This window comes from Peromyscus californicus, unplaced genomic scaffold, assembly GCF_007827085.1.
Source record: "Peromyscus californicus insignis strain IS unplaced genomic scaffold, ASM782708v3 Scaffold_2__1_contigs__length_46816999, whole genome shotgun sequence".
Lineage (NCBI taxonomy): Eukaryota > Metazoa > Chordata > Mammalia > Rodentia > Cricetidae > Peromyscus > Peromyscus californicus.
The window spans coordinates 16175985-16193168 of record NW_026294540.1 but is presented as its reverse complement, the minus strand read 5'-3'; the positions used below and the strand labels follow the sequence as shown (position 1 = coordinate 16193168).

Genomic DNA, 17184 nt, shown 5'->3' with positions numbered 1-17184 from the left:
CCTTGACCCTGTTTACCTCTCCTCTCGCACTGAACCGTAAAATCAAGAAGAATCCGAGGCACACGTTCAACACTTTGCCTGGAACTCTCAGCTCCACAGCCAGCTTTCCATATAACTGCAGGGCACGGCACGCTGGCATTCTGCAGCGGTCAAATGAGGATCCACGTCCCACACACTCTCACCAGTGGTATCTTCCAAGTTCCCTCTTATTCAGGGCGATTTCTATTTCCAACCAGGTGATGGGAGCTTTCCCACAACGCTCCATGCAGTCAGGCTCACTGTCCACACCTTCACCACCCATGAGTCTACAAAAAGTCTGCCAAAGGCCACTGTGCTCCTCCAGATACTTCCACCCTCCTCCGCCCACTGTCTGCTTCCAAAGACTCCCTTCCCTGAGGTGTTACAGCTGCACTCCAAAAGTGGGTAACAATATCTGGGTTACTCTTTTTCCTTTGTGGTGTAACAAAATGTCCACAGACCTCACAGTTTAAAAAACACCATTCATTGGCTTCCTTGCCGTTCTGTGAGTCACGGTCCAACCAGGCTCCCATGGGGAGTTCCGCATAGAGACGAGGAAGCTGAAATCAAGATGTCAGCTGGGCCCTGGCCTGAAGCTGTTGGGGGAAGAACTGACATCCAGACAGTCAGGTTGGTTAAGGGGTTGGGAGTGATCAGTTTCTACGGTTAGACTGGGTGCCTAGTGGCCTGTGTTCATCATGAAGGGTTCCTGGATCCTAAAGGCTCCATCCACTTTCCATGGCGCATGAGTCAACCCATCTTCAAAGCCGGCATCACTCTGTCAAGTGGTCCTCACCCTCAGACTTCTCTAACGCCCTCCTACCACTGGCTGGAAGGGACGCTCTGCTTTTGAGGGCCCCATTTGATGGGTCTGGCTCTCCTGGATCATCTCCACATCCTAAGATAGATGGGTGGTTGGCTGACACTGCATCTGTGTAGTCTCCTTGGCACGGTACCAGATCAACGCTTGACTGGATTTTTTGTTTCATTTCTGTTGCTGAGATAAAAATACTCTGAGGAAAAGCAACTTTTGGGAGAAAGGTTGATTTTTGTCTCACGGTTCCAGAGGGATCCAGTCCATCATGGTGAGGAAGACATGGTCGCAAGAGCTAAAAAGGAAAATGGCTGACCAGATTGTACACATACTCAGGAAGCAGAGCAGAGTAAGGACAGAAAGTAAGGTGCATTCTCAAAGCCCTGCCCCCAATGAGATACTTCCTTCAGAAAGACTCTGCCTCCTAAAGGTTCCATAAACTTCCCAAACAGCTCCACCTGCTGGAGACCTAGTGTTCAAACACATGAGCCTGTGGGGGACAGTCTCATTCATGTGGGAGACATTCCCATTCAAACCGCTACACCTGAATGAGCAGCAGATGGGGATCCTCGAGAGGAGTTTGACTTTAGGGCCTCCCACTGCAGCACACATCATTTCACTGGACTCTTCAGATTTCTTATAATACTGCTGCTCCCAACTTGGAGTTGAGGGAACTGGAGAATATGTAGTGAAAGTCGCCAGGTCACATGGCTGTACACGGGAGGAACCAAGGTTAAAACTCAGGAAGTCTCATTTCCAACCATGTGGACTTCACCACATGACACCTCATTCCATGTGTGATGACTGACAGTGAGGAGAGAGAATGAGTGATGAAGGAACAGACAGTCACATGGCAGGCAGTGGGAAGTAGCTATGTTCCGAATGCCAGGCTTTGTGTAGGTGCCTCTTAGACTCTCACATCACCTTCTCCTGCATCCTAGAAACTGCTCGGTGAAGCTACCCCATAGCACCGCTGGTATTGCTACTATTGTTTTTGATGTAATTTCCTCATGTCCAACAGTAATCATCCGAGTCAGAGCCACAGCAACCGGAGTCCAGAGCACCGCCATGCACTGCTGGAAGCCAAACCCAGCCCATGGCAACACACCTCAGATGTTGCCTCCCACAGACACCTGGGCCCCAGCAGCCTCTCACCCACAGCCCGCCTCCTGTTCCTCACCTCCTGTTGGCGGCCACCGGGATCCTCCAGCCCTTGATCTGGCTCAGCTCTGTGTCTGAGATCTCTATCTGCAGCGGCAGGCGGGGCACCCAGACGGTGATCTCCACCTGGGAGGTGAAGTGCTGGTGGGTGAAGTTCACGATGGTGCCCACTTTGCTCTTCATCTCCTTCCCATTCACAAAGATAGAATCACAGGTGTTGGAGACCTGGGGGAGGGGGAAGAGCGAGAACACGGAGATGCATCAGCAAGAGACACGCCACACGAGCAGAAGTTCATGGACCTTGACAGCTCTGATTTATAAGGCACCCGAAGAGCAGGATGGGTACAAAGAGTAATTTGTAGGCACTAATTAGTGACAAATAGCTGATAGATAGACTCCAGGAAAGCAGTTTTGTGTTACAAAATACTGACAAGTTAAACCATAAACATAATTTAATGGGGTTGTGAAACCTCAGCTGCCTTTTGGGAGTGCGCTGTTTTCTTTATCTTACCTTTTCTTATGGGCGCAAACCACCACTAATCAAGCCCCAGGTGTATCTTATTCCACTCTTATACCACATTTGAAGATGCATAAAAGGTGTTCATGTTATAAAGAAAATGCTTTGTTCCAGCCATAAAGCGAAGCCACCACTGAAGGAAAAAAAAAAAATCAAGACGGCTCTGCCCTAGATTAAAATCCTGGTAGGCTAAGCACTCATGGAATGCACTAGAAACACAGATGGAATTAATCCTGCAAACACTAAACCGCAATTTCAGACACTGGAGAGAGGGAGGTGGCATTTCACAGTGGTTCCTTTCGCGGCACTTGGAGGCGCTCTGCTTTACCCACCGCTGGGGGTCTCGGCTAGACACGTCAGTCCCCTGCTTTCTTTCCCATCTCCTGGGCGAGAGCGAATAAAACGCTGCCGCTGTCTCGTTCTCCATCAGGAAAGGGTCTTTGTGCGACGTTCAAGGGAAGGGACTGAGGAGTGAGGTCAAAGGTCAACTTGAAGTGTCATTCCATTCCTCAGGGACCATTCATTCACCTTGCGTTCTGTGGCAGGGTGTCTCATTACACTAGAGAGCTCACTGGCTTGGCGAGGCTGTCTAGCCATGGAGCCTCTGACATCTTCCCATCTCTGCCTCCCCAGAGTTTGGCTCACAAGCATAATGCCACCATGTCTGGTTCTCTGTATGGATGCTGAGGACTGAACTCAGGTCATTGGGTTTAGGGGGTAAGCTCTTCACCAACTCAACTGTCTCTCCAGCCCCATGTGCAAATTATGAATCTGTCGAAGGAATGATATCTAGGAACTTTAAAACTCAACTATAATAAAATCCATCCCCAAACGCCCCCCCCCCAATCAGCTTGGGACAGATTTGCTGTACAGAGTAGGAGGTCATGGAGAGAAGGGGACATCAGATGGCTAACAGCTAACCGAGAAGGAAAGGGGCTTCCGACCGGGCTTCAGTTACTCAGAGATGGAGATGATGGGAGGTTAGACATTGTGTGGCAGAACACACCTGAATATGAGCACTAAACCCCACTCTTACGCAGAACAGCTAAAGTACTGTAGTTCAAATAACCTGTTATATATTTCATGAGTATTTAAAAGAAAGGAACTTGCAGGCTCCAACCACAGGGCAATTATAGAAGATACAAATGGAGTTATTGGATTTATATTGGGGTACCCTACCCTAACACACACACACACACACACACACACACACACACACACACACGACTATTATGTGTGAGTTATTTATTTATTTATTTACTTCCTTATTTGGTTGGGTTTTTTGTTTTCTTTTGTTTTGTTTTGTTTTGTTTTTGAGACAGAGTTTCTCAGTGTAGCCTTGGCTGTCCCGGAATTTGCTCTGTAGACCAGGCTGGCCTCGAACTCACAGAGATCCTCCAGCCTCTGCCTCCCTAGCGCTGGGATAAAATGCGTGCGCCACCAGCGCCTGGCATGAATTAATTTTTTAAACGTTTAAGGAGGTGGAAATGTTGGAAGCTCTCATCCGACCATTGCACACTGCACACAAGTGTAGAATCACCATACACTTGCCCACAAATCTATACAACTAAAAGAACAATATTCTTAAAAGGCAGCAATGACAGTGGCGGCTGATGTCTCCCTTGACATTACAATCCCAGTGAGGGGTTAAAACGGGGCCCATTCTCCTAATTTCCCAACTCTAGAAAGAAGAATACTCTTTCCAGCCTTGCTGTTTTAAAAGGGAGAAATACAACAATGAGCCAAGAAAGCCGCCTGTCTTTCAGGGCATGTGGGAGGGACTTAAGCATGTGCTGTTGAGCCCAGAACCATGAAGAGAACAATTGGAAGGCAGCTTCTACTCGGGGCAGGACATAGGACCGAGCTCTTATATTCCATAGTGCCCACAATGCAGAATCTGACTCCCATTCATGAGATTCTCAGGGAAGGATTGAAGCCTGTCACGAAAAGCCCTCCCCTTCTGTATGAGCACTGAGCTGGGAGAAGCTGAGTTTCAAGAGGTCATGACCTGCCCTGGACTCTGCTCACTCTACCCCTAGAGAACAGGGCATCCTACCTGAAGCCGAGCCAAAGCCGACACAGAGACTTTAACTGTCACCTTCCTCCTGCCTCCAAGACTGGTCACCCATTTCCAGAACTTTCTCAATATGCCGTCCTAGAACTCAGACCTCAGCTCTCCTGTGCTTGTGATCACTGACCTTCCTTGTCGGCCGGTATGGACCCACACCAAATCCCACCTCAAATCACTCTGGCTGCATGCAAATGTCAGGGACGTGTTGGCTCTGGGAACCTCCATCTTAAGAATGTAAATCACAGCCGGGCGGTGGTGGCACATGACTTCCATCCCAGCACTCGGGAGGCAGAGGCAGGTAGATCTCTGTGAGTTCGGGGCCAGCCTGGGCTACAGAGTGAGTTCCAGGAAAGACGCAAAACTACACAGAGAAACCCTGTCTCATAAAACAAAAACAAACAAACAAACAAAAGAACATAAAATCACTTGGCTGAGGAGATGGGTCAGTCAGGAAAGCATTTGTCTTACAAGGATGAAGACCCAAGGTCAATCCCCAGAATTTACAGTTTACAACATGAAAAAAAAAGATAAGCTAGAGAGATGGTTTCATGGTTAAGAGCTCTGGCTGTTCTTCTAGAGGACTCATATTAAGTTCGAAGCACCCATATGGAGGCCCACAACCATCTGTAGTCCAAATCCAGGGAATCTGACACCTCCTTCTGGCCTCCATGGGCACTGCACACATATGGTGCACATATATGCATGAGGGCAAACTATACATACGCAGAAAATTAAATATAAATAAAGTTTAAAAAAAAGAAACTAGTTAAGTGTGATAGCATATACTCATAATCCCAGAGCTGTGGAGGAAGAGAAAGGTGAATTCCTGGGGCTTGCTGGCCAGCCAAACTAACCTACTTGGCAAGTTCCAGGCCAGTGAGAGATTCCATCTCGGAATAGGGTGGGGGAAGAACAGGAGGGCTCAGCCAGGAAAAGGTAACAGCTGCCACGCTGAGCACCTGCATTCACCTTGCAATGCTAAACACTCTCAAAATGCCCTTGGTGGTTTTGCTGGGACACATACTCACTACTCTGTCCCCAACACAGCACAGGATGCGGAGGATTCTTAAGGTGTGACTATGTCACAGCTGTTGCTCCTGGCATCCCTTGCATCCAGAGTGTCATAACGCGTGCCTACCTAAGAAGGGATGGGCGGGTGAGTCAGCAAGGCTCTCCTGCTAAGGCATAAGGAAATGTGAAAGTCAGGCTGGTCAGTCAGCTCAGGCCTACAGTGCTTGTTACACAAGTGTGAGGAAGTGAGTTTAACACAGAATCCACACTTAAAAATATAGAATAAAATAATAAAAGCATTGTGGCACATGCCGGTAACTCCAGTATGGAGAAGGTGGAGACAGGAGGATCTGAGAGCAAAGTCTAGCCTCCTTGTCAAATTCCAGGCCAATGAGAGACCTTGTCTCAAAAACAAGTTGGACGGCACCTGAGGAATGATGGGCGCGCACCTGCACACAACTATATTCAACCTCATACACACACACACACACACACACACATGCATGCGTGTATGTGCACACACACACACACACACACACACACACACACGCACACACGATATGATAAAAATAAATGAAATTCATTCCATATATCGTGGATGTAAACAGATCAGGAAAGGACACAGGGCTTGAAGCATGGGGACTCGAAGCTGATGAACATTATGACCTTGGAATTCCAGTACTCAGTATGACCATCTGACTAGGAACTGAGATTTCAACATGGAATAAGTACCTGTTAGGTAGAGAAGACACAGCAGTGTAAAATCCAAGTTCCCACTCCCATCATTCATCTATCTTTAAAAAAAAAAAAAAGTATTATGTGTATGGGTGTTTTAACTACATGTATAGGGGTGTACCATTTGGGTGCAGTGCCTGCAGAGGCCAGAAGAGGGCATCAGATCCCCTGGAACTGGAGCAACAGATGGTTGTGAGCTGCCATGTGGGTGCTAGGAGCTGAACCCAAGTCCTCTGCAAGAGCAGCAAGTGCTTCTAACTGCTCAGCCAATTCTCCAGCCCCCATCATTCACCGAAACGACACCTTCAGGGCTCTCTGAGCCCCAAGAGGAGCATAGGAAACCAAGTGCTATCTATCCTCATGTAAGAAGAGCAGAGGCCAGGAGCATGAAGATCAGAAAAAGACTGAGCTACGTCACGTTCATCTTCCAGCGTGTGTAAAACAGCTTGTAAAATGTCATCTTGGGAAAGCTGCCTTTAGAGGTTAATATTTTACTGTCGAGTTATTACACTTCTGCAACTCCATTATCTCAGGATAAAAGACACAAAAGGGAGCCTTGAGACATGGGGATGGCTCCTCGGGGGATCTTGGGAGTCGCTCATTTCATTCTCCATTCAGAACAGCAGGAAGGAAGTAGGCTAAATCTACCATCCTGCATCAAGCCTGCTATTGGCCCATCAGGCTGTGAACAGGAAAGGGGCGATAGGCGGTCTGCTGTGACCTTTCCCAGCCCAAAGGCTGTGCCTACACTACAGAATCAGAGAGAGCACTTCTTACAAATATTCACAGAAAAAAATCCTGAGATTCCAGATTTAAACAGGCAGAGGACCCGTCGTCATAGGAACCAAACACTTGGTGGGTCTTACTGCATGTCGCAAAATCCACTAAGATGCAGCAGGGATGCAGATGGTGTTTATTTATTTATTTTTAATTTTCAAGTTACTTTTAGCGTGTGCTCGCACACGAGACACACACACACACACACACACACACACACACACACACACACACACACTGAAGGCAAAGGACAACTTGAGAAGGTCAGCTCTCTCCTTCTACTACATGGGTCCTGGGGAATCAAACTCAGGTTGTCAGGTTTGGCAGCAGGAGCCTTCACTACTATAGACTAGCTTTTACTTTCTAGACTATACAGATGGCATCGGGATGCATGCTCTTGTCCCTGCTCTCTTCTATCACGATTTCAAGTTCGGTCCTTGCTTCTGCCTGGCTGTATAGTGGTCCCAGGTTTTCTTTTGGCTCCTTCCAGCCAGAGCCATAGAGGAGGATCAATGGCAATTAATCAGCTCCTCCCATGCATTACTATAATCATATGGGTTCCCAGGGCAAGGTCCATCAAAGCAGGACAATAACCAGGGCTCCTCACTTCCTCGAAGCTATCCTAGCATTTGCTTCCCCCCAAGAAAGCTTTTAAAGATTCTGTTCTAACCAGCCCGGGCTCCAGCAAGTTCCAGGCCAGCAAAAGCTATGTTGTAAGACCTTTTCTCAAAAATAAAAATCGTCCTAAGCTATACCTGTAGAAAGATTATGTATCCTTCATGTTTTTATCTTCCACATCAGACCAGGACTCAATGTATAATTTATCACTTTAGAACTCTTTCAGGAAACCCTTATGTCCAGGGAGGGGCTGCTGTGAGCAGATCAGTACCACAGTCTGGGGCCCGGCTACCTAGGTCTTATCTGTTCTTCCTCTGACAATGTTGAGCGTGTTACCTCTGAGTCTCTTGGGCTAAGACCCTTCAAGAAGGACCCTGAGGAGCCTAGGATCTCCAATACACTCACACAGTCTCTCAAAAACCAAGTTAGGAATCCCAGCGTGTTCTGCTACCATACAACTTTTCTCTGCCTGAGCATCTCATTTGTAAAATAAGAATAAAAAGCCTCCCCCCCCCCCCGCCCCTTTTTAACCCTGTTGCTGAGACCCAGGAGCTATCCTTGGTGCTGAACACAGAGCAAGGCCATGCATAGTCCTCACCCTCACGGGATTTAAAAGCTGACCTGGGAGAGATGCTTAATTAAAAGAATCATATAGTTATATAAGAAAGAACTCTATCGTGGAAAAGGCTTTAGAGAAAAAATAAAACAAGGAAAAGAACAGAAAATGAAAAGAGAGTGCTAGGTGGCTAGACTGGAAATCACATATGCTGTAAAACAGACAGGATGGCAGCAGTTTACTTCTGGAATAAATGTTAAGTTATAAATCTATGATAAAAAAAACTGTATCAAAGATAAAACTTCTTTAAATTTTTTTTTCAGACAAAAACTAATGGAATTGCTAACTAATTGAACTAACTGAAGGAATGTTAAGCAGGGGCACAGAGATGGCACAGTGATTAAGAATGCATACTGCTTTTAGAGAAGAGCTGAATTTGGATCCAAGCTCCCATGTCCTGTGGCTCACAACCACCTATTACTCCAGCTCCAGGAGAATCTGTCACCCCCTCTGGTTTCCTTAGGTACTGCATTTATATGCCCGTGTACACACACGGACACACACACACACACACACACACACACACACACACACACACACACACACACACAGATAATTAAAAAATTAAAAAGTAGAAGACTTTGAAAAAAATGTTAAAGAAGAAACATTTAAGGAGAAGAAATAATGAGTCAGACATTCATATCTACATACAGACATAAGAGCATAAGGAATGGGGTGATTTAAACAAGACTAAAATTAACATTTTTTTCAGAGTCCTAATTGCTCTTTACCATAAAATAATAGTAATATGTGTTCACATCTGAAGCAAATAGAAAATAGATGGCAAACTAGAGCAGATGGGAAGAAGTAATTGAGAATGGAAGATTTCATGGGCTATATATTAATACATCTAAAGCAGTATTTACCTAAAGGTGAATTCGGATTCTTTGACACATAGTGCAAATACCAGCTGTGGTGGGAACACATAAAAACAACAAGTGTTTTAATTTCTTTTTTTTTTTACACATCTTGATGCTGAGGATTGGAACCCAGATTTTTGCATGTGCTGAGCACGCATCCTGTCACTGAGCTACGACGTCCTCAGTCTAAATATTTCATTTATGAAAAGATAGAAACAATAAGCTAATAAATTGAAGCGAAATATTCAATTGGCCAGATGGGCAGCAGAAATGAGGGAGAAAAACAGAGAGCAGATGGAAAAACAGATAAGAGCAGGACATCACCTTCCAATCTAATCCTGCAGATAATAATACGAGATAGGAATGAGTTACGTGTATAAACAAATACACAGATCACCAAGCTGTTTTCGAAAACCCGGGTGCAAGCATATACTCTGTACAAGAAACTCATGATAAGTATAAAAGCATGGAGACACTAGAGATAGTTGAGGAAAGAAAGATCCACCATGAAGACCTAATGAAGGGGAACTGCGGAGTCTGTATGAATCCCTATCACAGAAAGGATGGCTAGGGATAAAGAGAGATGCGACATAAAGGACAAGGGGCCTGGGAGATGGCTCAGTTAGTAAAGTCCCTGCCACAGAAGCATGAGGACCTGAGTTCAGATCCCAAGACCCCAGAAGTGTGGCACATTCATGATGCCAGCACTGAGGAATAATAGACAGGGGGATGGATCCCCAAGACTTGCTGGCTAACCAGTGAAGCTGAATCAATGAGCTCCAGGTTCAGTGAGAGACCCTGCCTCAAAAAACACAGTGGAGAATTAGTGAGGAAGACATCTGATACTGACCTTGTCTCCACATGCACACACATATACTCATATGCATATGTGTACACAGCCACACGAAACATAGAAACAACACACACAAGAAACATGGTTAAATTTTTCCAAATACATAGGGATATAGGGGCAGAGCTTCAGTGTATCATATATGAAAGCTAATAGAGAAAATCAGTACAACCACAGTTACACCACTGTCTATGACATTTAACACACGTTTCTCAGTAATGTAAAGCAGCAGACAGAGACGACCCGAACAACACATCAACCCATGTGAACTCATCAGCCTAGGTAGAGGAATAGATTATACCCTACTTCACTGACCACAGGGCAAGAGTTCACCAAGGGAGCCTTAATTTTCAATGCTAGGTCACCAAAATCAAGGCTACAGATCCCCACAGCTAACCAGCTGTCACTCCCACCATGCTTGGGCACCTACAGTTTTTTCTCTTTGTTTTCCAGCTTTGAACGTCATATGCCTAGCATAAGCTTTGCTTGTGTTTTTCATCTTTGTGGTGTGTGACTTTCTCAGATTTAAAGTTTGGTACCTTGATTATTTCAGCTATTTTGTTTTCAAACATTTCTGTAGCCCCATTATTTGGCTTTACACACACACACACACACACACACACACACGATCATTTAATACCACCTCACAGTAAATGCTTCCCCCTCCCTCCACTCCTCCTCCCTCCACTCCCTCCCTCTTGCTGGAGGGTTTCTCTTACACTATTACTCCCTTGGTGATTCTGTTTGGGTAATTTCTCTCGACACATTCCACTTCATGGATTCTTCCCTTAGCTCTGACTATCCTGGTGAGAAGTTCATCCATCCAAACATCGAAATCTGGCTCTAGAGAGATGGTTCCATGTTTAGGAGTATGGGCTGCTCTTCCAGAGGATCTGAATTCAGTTCTCAGCACCCATGCTAGGTGGCTCACAACCACCTATAACTCCAGCTACATGGAACCCGATGACCTCTTCTGGCCTTCATAGGCATTACACTCATGTGTGTGTGTGCACACATACACAAATAAAAATGAAAATATATCTTTTTAAAAATCAAGATCATTGCTGCTGTGCTAGTATTCCTGTATTATTTTTGTATGCCCTTAATCTTTGCTAAAATTACCCATCTATTCATTTATATCGTCTGTCATCTCCATTTTAGCCTTTAACATGTCAGCCACAGTTATCCTAAATTCTAGCCTGAAAGTTCCATAATCTGAGTCAGAGCTAGTCTAATTATGAACAATTAATATCCTCCTCAGGGGTATGCCTTTGCATCAATTTTTCATGAGTTTTAGACTTTTTCATTTAAGGATAGATATGTTCAAACTCATACAAAGTGTGCTGAAATAAATTCTTTTTTTTTTAATCAGCAATGGGCATAACTGTTCCTCAAGGCCTTTGGTGATGAGGTTTACTGATCTAGCCAAAGGCTAGACTTGGTCTGAGGCATTATGGTCATGCTTAGGGCACCAAGGGCTTCAGAGTACTCTCCCCTCACTCAAATTTAGAATATGAGATAATCTCCCAGGGCTTATTTTCTCAAGTCTTCTCCTTCATGGCTTTGTATATTTCCATTTTTGTCCACAGAGTAGCTGCCTTGTGCCTCTCCCAGATATAATCACTACTGTTTCTTCCTTGTGCTTTTTTTGTCTAGTGGAAACCTAGGGTTGTATTCTCTGGTGTTCTGGGCATCAGACTCAGGTTGGTACCCATACTGTAGAGAATGTGCCTGGAGAGGATGAGTCCACATCCACTGCTGTGATTAAATATGCTGAGAAAAAGCAATGTAGGGGAGAAAGCCTTTATTTGGGCTCACAATTCCAGGCAACAGACCATTACTGTTGGTAGATCACAGTGGCTGGAGCTTGAGACAACTAATCGTATCACAGCCACAGAAGGACAGAGAAGGAATGTGCCTGTGTTCACTTGCTTGCTTCATTCTTATACAGTCCAGGGGCCAAACCATGAAATAGTGCCACTCAGCTCACATTCAAGGTGGTCTACCCACCTCAATTAAGATAATCCCACACACACACACACACACACATCAAACTGATCTGGACAACCCCTCCTTGAGACTCTCTTCATAGGTGATTCTAGCTTTGACAAGTTGACAGTTGACCATCACACCATTTTAGGGACATGGAGAGTTCACAACATATCTGAAGCTAAAATCCAGGGCCACCTCAGAGTCAGTGCTGCTATCAGTGGGCTCTGAACAAGCCTCTAGAGACAGAGCAAGTCCAGGAGCCTGTGTTGAGGAGGTCCACCTGAGCTGTGGAGGTGACTAGTGTAATAATAGTGACACATGATGCTCACAGGCTTGGACCACACTGGCTGTGTCTATTCCAAGTCAAGGACAAGATGGGATTGCTGCTCATAGTGACATGAGATGCTGAAGAAACCTTCCCACGAGGACTCACTGCTCCTGCCCCCACCATAGAGGAAAGAAAGTTATTTCCATCACTTACCTCTAGGAAAAGCCCTGTCCTCATCATGCTCAGCAAGGTCCAACTGTACCCTGCACACAAGCATAATCCAAACACTGCTGCCCCTTAATGAGGACTCCATGAGGCCAGGCCTGTGACCTCGTGCAAAGTGCTTGTCTGTGTGATTTTTTTTTTCATTTATGCATTCCATCCCAGGGAGATCCAGACAATAAGGAGATTTCAAAAGCGCCAGCACTTAAGAACTAAGGATGAGACCCAAGCACTTGTTACTCATCAAAGGATGCCCAGAGGAATGGGGAAGTGTCTCCCTGGTGAGGGCCTAGCATGGGGTCCTGCCCAGCTTCCTGCTCCAGTTTTTCTCAATTCTGAGCCTGCTGAGAGGCGCTTGCTGAGCAGATTCCCACAGCACAAGCAGGGATCAGGAGACCAAAGTATCTGCATAAACTAGCCACATGAAAGTATCTGAGTAAATTCAGCATCTTCTAGTGGGATTGTGGGGAGCCAGGCCAACCCAAGACTTTCCCAGAGGCCCTGATGAAAGGACAGTTCTGTGTGTCCTTGTCCAGGAGAATATATGGCAAGGCCAGTCTGAAGATGAACAGCCAAAGTTGTGGTTTCTGGGATTCCAACTCTTCCCCCGGGGCTGTGGTCATCAGTCCTTAGGCAGCTGTTTCTGAGGGACCCCATGTTCTCTTTCCAACATTGTCTAGATTGGCTTTCTGCTGACCTTGGTCGTCCTAACCCTTACAATAGTGTATATGATGCTGCGCTTCTTAATCAACTTGCTCAGCCTAAGTTATCAGCTTATTCAAGACTTTCTGGTCTCAGTTATTGACTTCCTTGTTTCTCATCCCGGGTCTTTCCATTTGACACCTCACCATTCAGGGACCCTTACTCCTGTGGGTTCAGGTCAAGGGATAAAGAGAGAACTGGATTGGGCATGTAGCACATGCCTATAATCCCCCACATTTAGGAAACTGAGGGGGAAGGATTGTCACAAGTTTGAGGGCATCTGATGGGCTACAACATTGGAGAGTGGGAAGGGGTGAATAGAGGGGAGAAGGGAGAGAGGGGAAAGGAAGGAAGGAAGGAAGGAAGGAAGGAAGGAAGGAAGGAGAGAGGGATAGAGAGGAAAATAGGAAAGGAGGGAGGGAGGGAGAGAGAGGGAGGGAGGGAGGGAGGGAGGGAGGGAGGGAGGGAAGGAGGTAGAACTCTTCTCCAGGTCTGTATCTTTACATTTAAAAACTACTTACAGGTTTTGTTATTGTTTGGTTTTAGGAAAGGAAACTTCTAGGCCAAAGAGATGCCTAGGTTGGTAGTCTGCTTGCATAAAAGCATGAGGATGTGAGTGAAATCCCTAGCCACCTCTTTTTTTAAAAAGCCACATGAAGCGGCATCCACGCATAATCACAGGACCGGAGAGGTGGAGACGGGCAAAGCCTTGGGCCTCCCTGGCCAGTCAACCTAGGTGAATCTGGGAGCTCCAGGTTCCGTGCGAGACCTTGTCTCAAAAAGCAGACAAGTAAAACACAAGGTCTGTAGCAGCTGAGGAGGACTGGCACCTGAGGTTGGCCTCTGGCCTCTGTACACTCTTAACACACATACACGTGGCACCTGCCCACACGTGAGCACGCGCAGAGAAGGAAAAGAAACTTGCGCCAAAAACTGCCATGAACCGTTGAAGGTGAGGAGGTCGGCCTCCATGGCCCGGGAGTTTTTATCTCCAAGGGGGAAAGTCGGCACAAACAGCAGCCTGCCTGCCACCTGCTTCAGGGCATCTGTAGAAAGGCCTTGGGTGAAAGACCCAGCAGGGCCAAGTTTGCCCACCGCTGCCAAGGGGAGGCTAGATGCCCAGGCTCACAGGGGAAGGTTTCCAAAGAGCTCCTTGGCTTAATTTACCATTGCTAGGCCCTCATTCTGCTGCATATTTACTCTGTTCCTAAATATTAACACCGTTTTATTGCCCCCACCGCCTCTGTGTTGTGTCTCTGTATCTGCCTCCGTCTGTCCATCTGTGTGTGTGTGTGTGTGTGTGTGTGTGTGTGTGTGTGTGTGTGTGTGTGTGTGCTTGTGAGCCCCCAGAGGACCACCTGTCTCCATCTTCCAAGCTGTAGGATTACAAGTGTGTGCAACCCTGCTGACTTCCGTACCTGGGCTCTGGGGATTAAACTAGATCTCCTCCGCCCACTTAGGGCTCTTTCCTTACAAAGGACAGAACTTCTGCAAGGACGGGGGAGCTTTTTCATGCTTACTGGATTCTGCTCAACCCACAGGCTTGAACTGGAGCCTGGAAACAGAAGGGCACGGGCTCTGTCCCCCTGCCTCGGCTCTGACCCCTCCACTTTCCTCTTCTCACTTTGAGCAATGGTCAATCTTACCTCCCATGTTCCAGGACACGTGCTCTACGATGGGCACTTGACCCATTAACAGTTGCAACCGGTACTAACTGATCTCAGATCCTCTGAGAATCAGATTGGCCAACTTAGCTGGCTCCAAGTGTAAACATGGCTGCCAGCAGCCCACTCGGGTGTGTGAGGAGAGGTGGGAGGAGGTAATTATCGGAAAGAAAGAAAAATCAGAAAAGGAAGGATAATTATCCCAACCTGGGAAGGCAGCCCACAAGGTGTCCACCATGTTGATATAATTAAGTGAGTGAGAATTTCAAACCAGCTGCTTTCTCATTAGTGGGGACTGATACCACGTTCCCTGGGAGCCAAGAGTCACCACACGGCATTTCCTCATTGTGGTTCCCATCGTCCACATGTCTTCCTTTCCCTTCTCAGTTAATAATCACCACGTCTCTTGCCCACAGTCTTCTATGCACAAACTCTTCCTCTTTGTGGAGCGGAGGAGGTCAGACAGGCTGTGACTCGATGGACCATCTGCTAAAGCCACCCCTGTAGTAGGGTCTGGCTATGGACGTATGTTCTGCTAAGCTCAGCAGCCACACTGTGGGGGCTGAACCGGCCCTGTGAAGTCCTAGCCAACACATATTGAAGTTCCCTTTCCTGTCCTCCGAGATCATCTCTGAAGCATTTCTCCTTTGGATGCCTGCTAAAAGGGTAGAGTCCTGTGATGAGAAGATGTATCCCAGCACGCCACAGGGACTCCTGGCCTCCTGCCCCACAAGCACCTGCCCGAATGCTTCCTTGTGGGTCCACACAGTGTCCCTTCAATATGGCAAAGTGGATCGTGGAGGGAACATTCTCAAACACCAAACACTTAATTATTCCTTTTTCCCCCACACTGAACATCATGGCCATGCACTTGGTGCTGCGTTAAAAACTGAATCAATGAGTAGCAGACAGGCAAGGGGATTCCTGTTCATTCACTCATCCAGTTAGCACGCCCAGGATGAGACGCTGTCAGTGCACGTCAGTGATGGAGACGGGGTCCCCAGCTGCACTGAGCTCGTTCTAATGTGAGAGACACAAATACAAACGAACAGCAATAGGTCGTCAGATACTTGTGGTATTATCAGATGGTGGCAAAAGGTACAAATGAAGATAAGGAGCTAGAGAGAAGATGTGTGTGTGAGGCCAGGTGAGGCTAACTCAGTGCCCACCTCCTGAGCGCTGAGACTCAGGTGTGGACCACCATACCTGGTTTATGCGATGCTGAAGATGGATCCCAAGGCTCCATTCATACCAGGCAAGTCCTCTACCCACTAAGTCACAATGAGGATGGATGAGTAAGTGTCTCTGTGTGATGCTGATGTAGATGCCCTTGGGTATACACTGAGGAGCTGCCTATCTGGGTTGCTCTGGGCTCACAACCATGCTATTCTAGATAGCCACAAACAGGGCCTCTCTTTCCAGTCCTCCAAGACTCAGTGGTTAACCTGAAAACTTGCTAACATCTCTAACACCTGAGGTAGAAACCTTCCCAAGGAGGATTCTGTTGCACTGATTTGTCCATCAGGCTTCGACACTTTCTTTATCCTAAATCCTGACCTAGAAGAAAAGGCTATAGCCACATATGACCTCCAGTTTCCACAGCATGCACCAAATCACTCACCCTCCCCTGCCTACCCCATCTCTGAGGCCCGGCACAAACTAAGTCCAGAGTTAGATTATGCCAATCAGTTCTGGGCTCTTCCTCGAGAGATTTTTTTTTTAATGAAGAAAATTGAAAAGATCCCTCTCTTCCATCCCCACAAGGACACCTAGTCATGCTGAGGAGATGTCACAGCTGGAAGAAGACAGAAGGAAGTGGATGCAGGAAAAATAAGAAGATGACAGCATCCTGGCACAGATCTGTCTTCCAGCTCTGGCATCCCCCCACCCCAGCCTTCGTACAGTTGGTTTATGAAAACCATATGCCCCTTGTATCCAGGGAGGATTTGAGGGTTCAGTCTCCCCAACCCCAAACCACGAGACCTGGAGGGCACAGCTCTACCTCAGGTTTCTGAGGCTACAGGCTCACAGGAAATGGGTCAAGCCAACCCTGAGTAATATCCATTATGGATGAACAAAGCCTCCTTGTGTAGTGGCTAGGGATGTGGCTCAGTGGTACAGCACTCGCCTGACCTATGCAGTGTCTTGAGTTGAATTTCCAACACCCAGACATCTCCATTGCATGTGCCTACATTACATTTCTTTACCCTTCTGTCTGTTGATGGACACCTAGGCTAACTCAATGCCCACCTCCTGAGCACTGAGACTCAAGTGTGGACCACCATACC

At 46.8% G+C, this 17184-nt stretch overlaps 1 protein-coding gene across 3 annotated transcripts in view; it reads right to left on the bottom strand.

Moving 5' to 3' along the window:
- The window catches only part of Tmem132b (transmembrane protein 132B), a 273939-nt gene that overhangs the window by 12787 nt on the left and 243968 nt on the right, over positions 1 to 17184 (bottom strand). For all 3 annotated transcript variants that reach the window (XM_052755487.1, XM_052755486.1, XM_052755490.1), the window contains one exon: positions 2013 to 2218. In XM_052755487.1, the coding sequence (XP_052611447.1) occupies positions 2013 to 2218 (206 nt within the window). The remainder of the gene's footprint in view (positions 1 to 2012; positions 2219 to 17184) is intronic.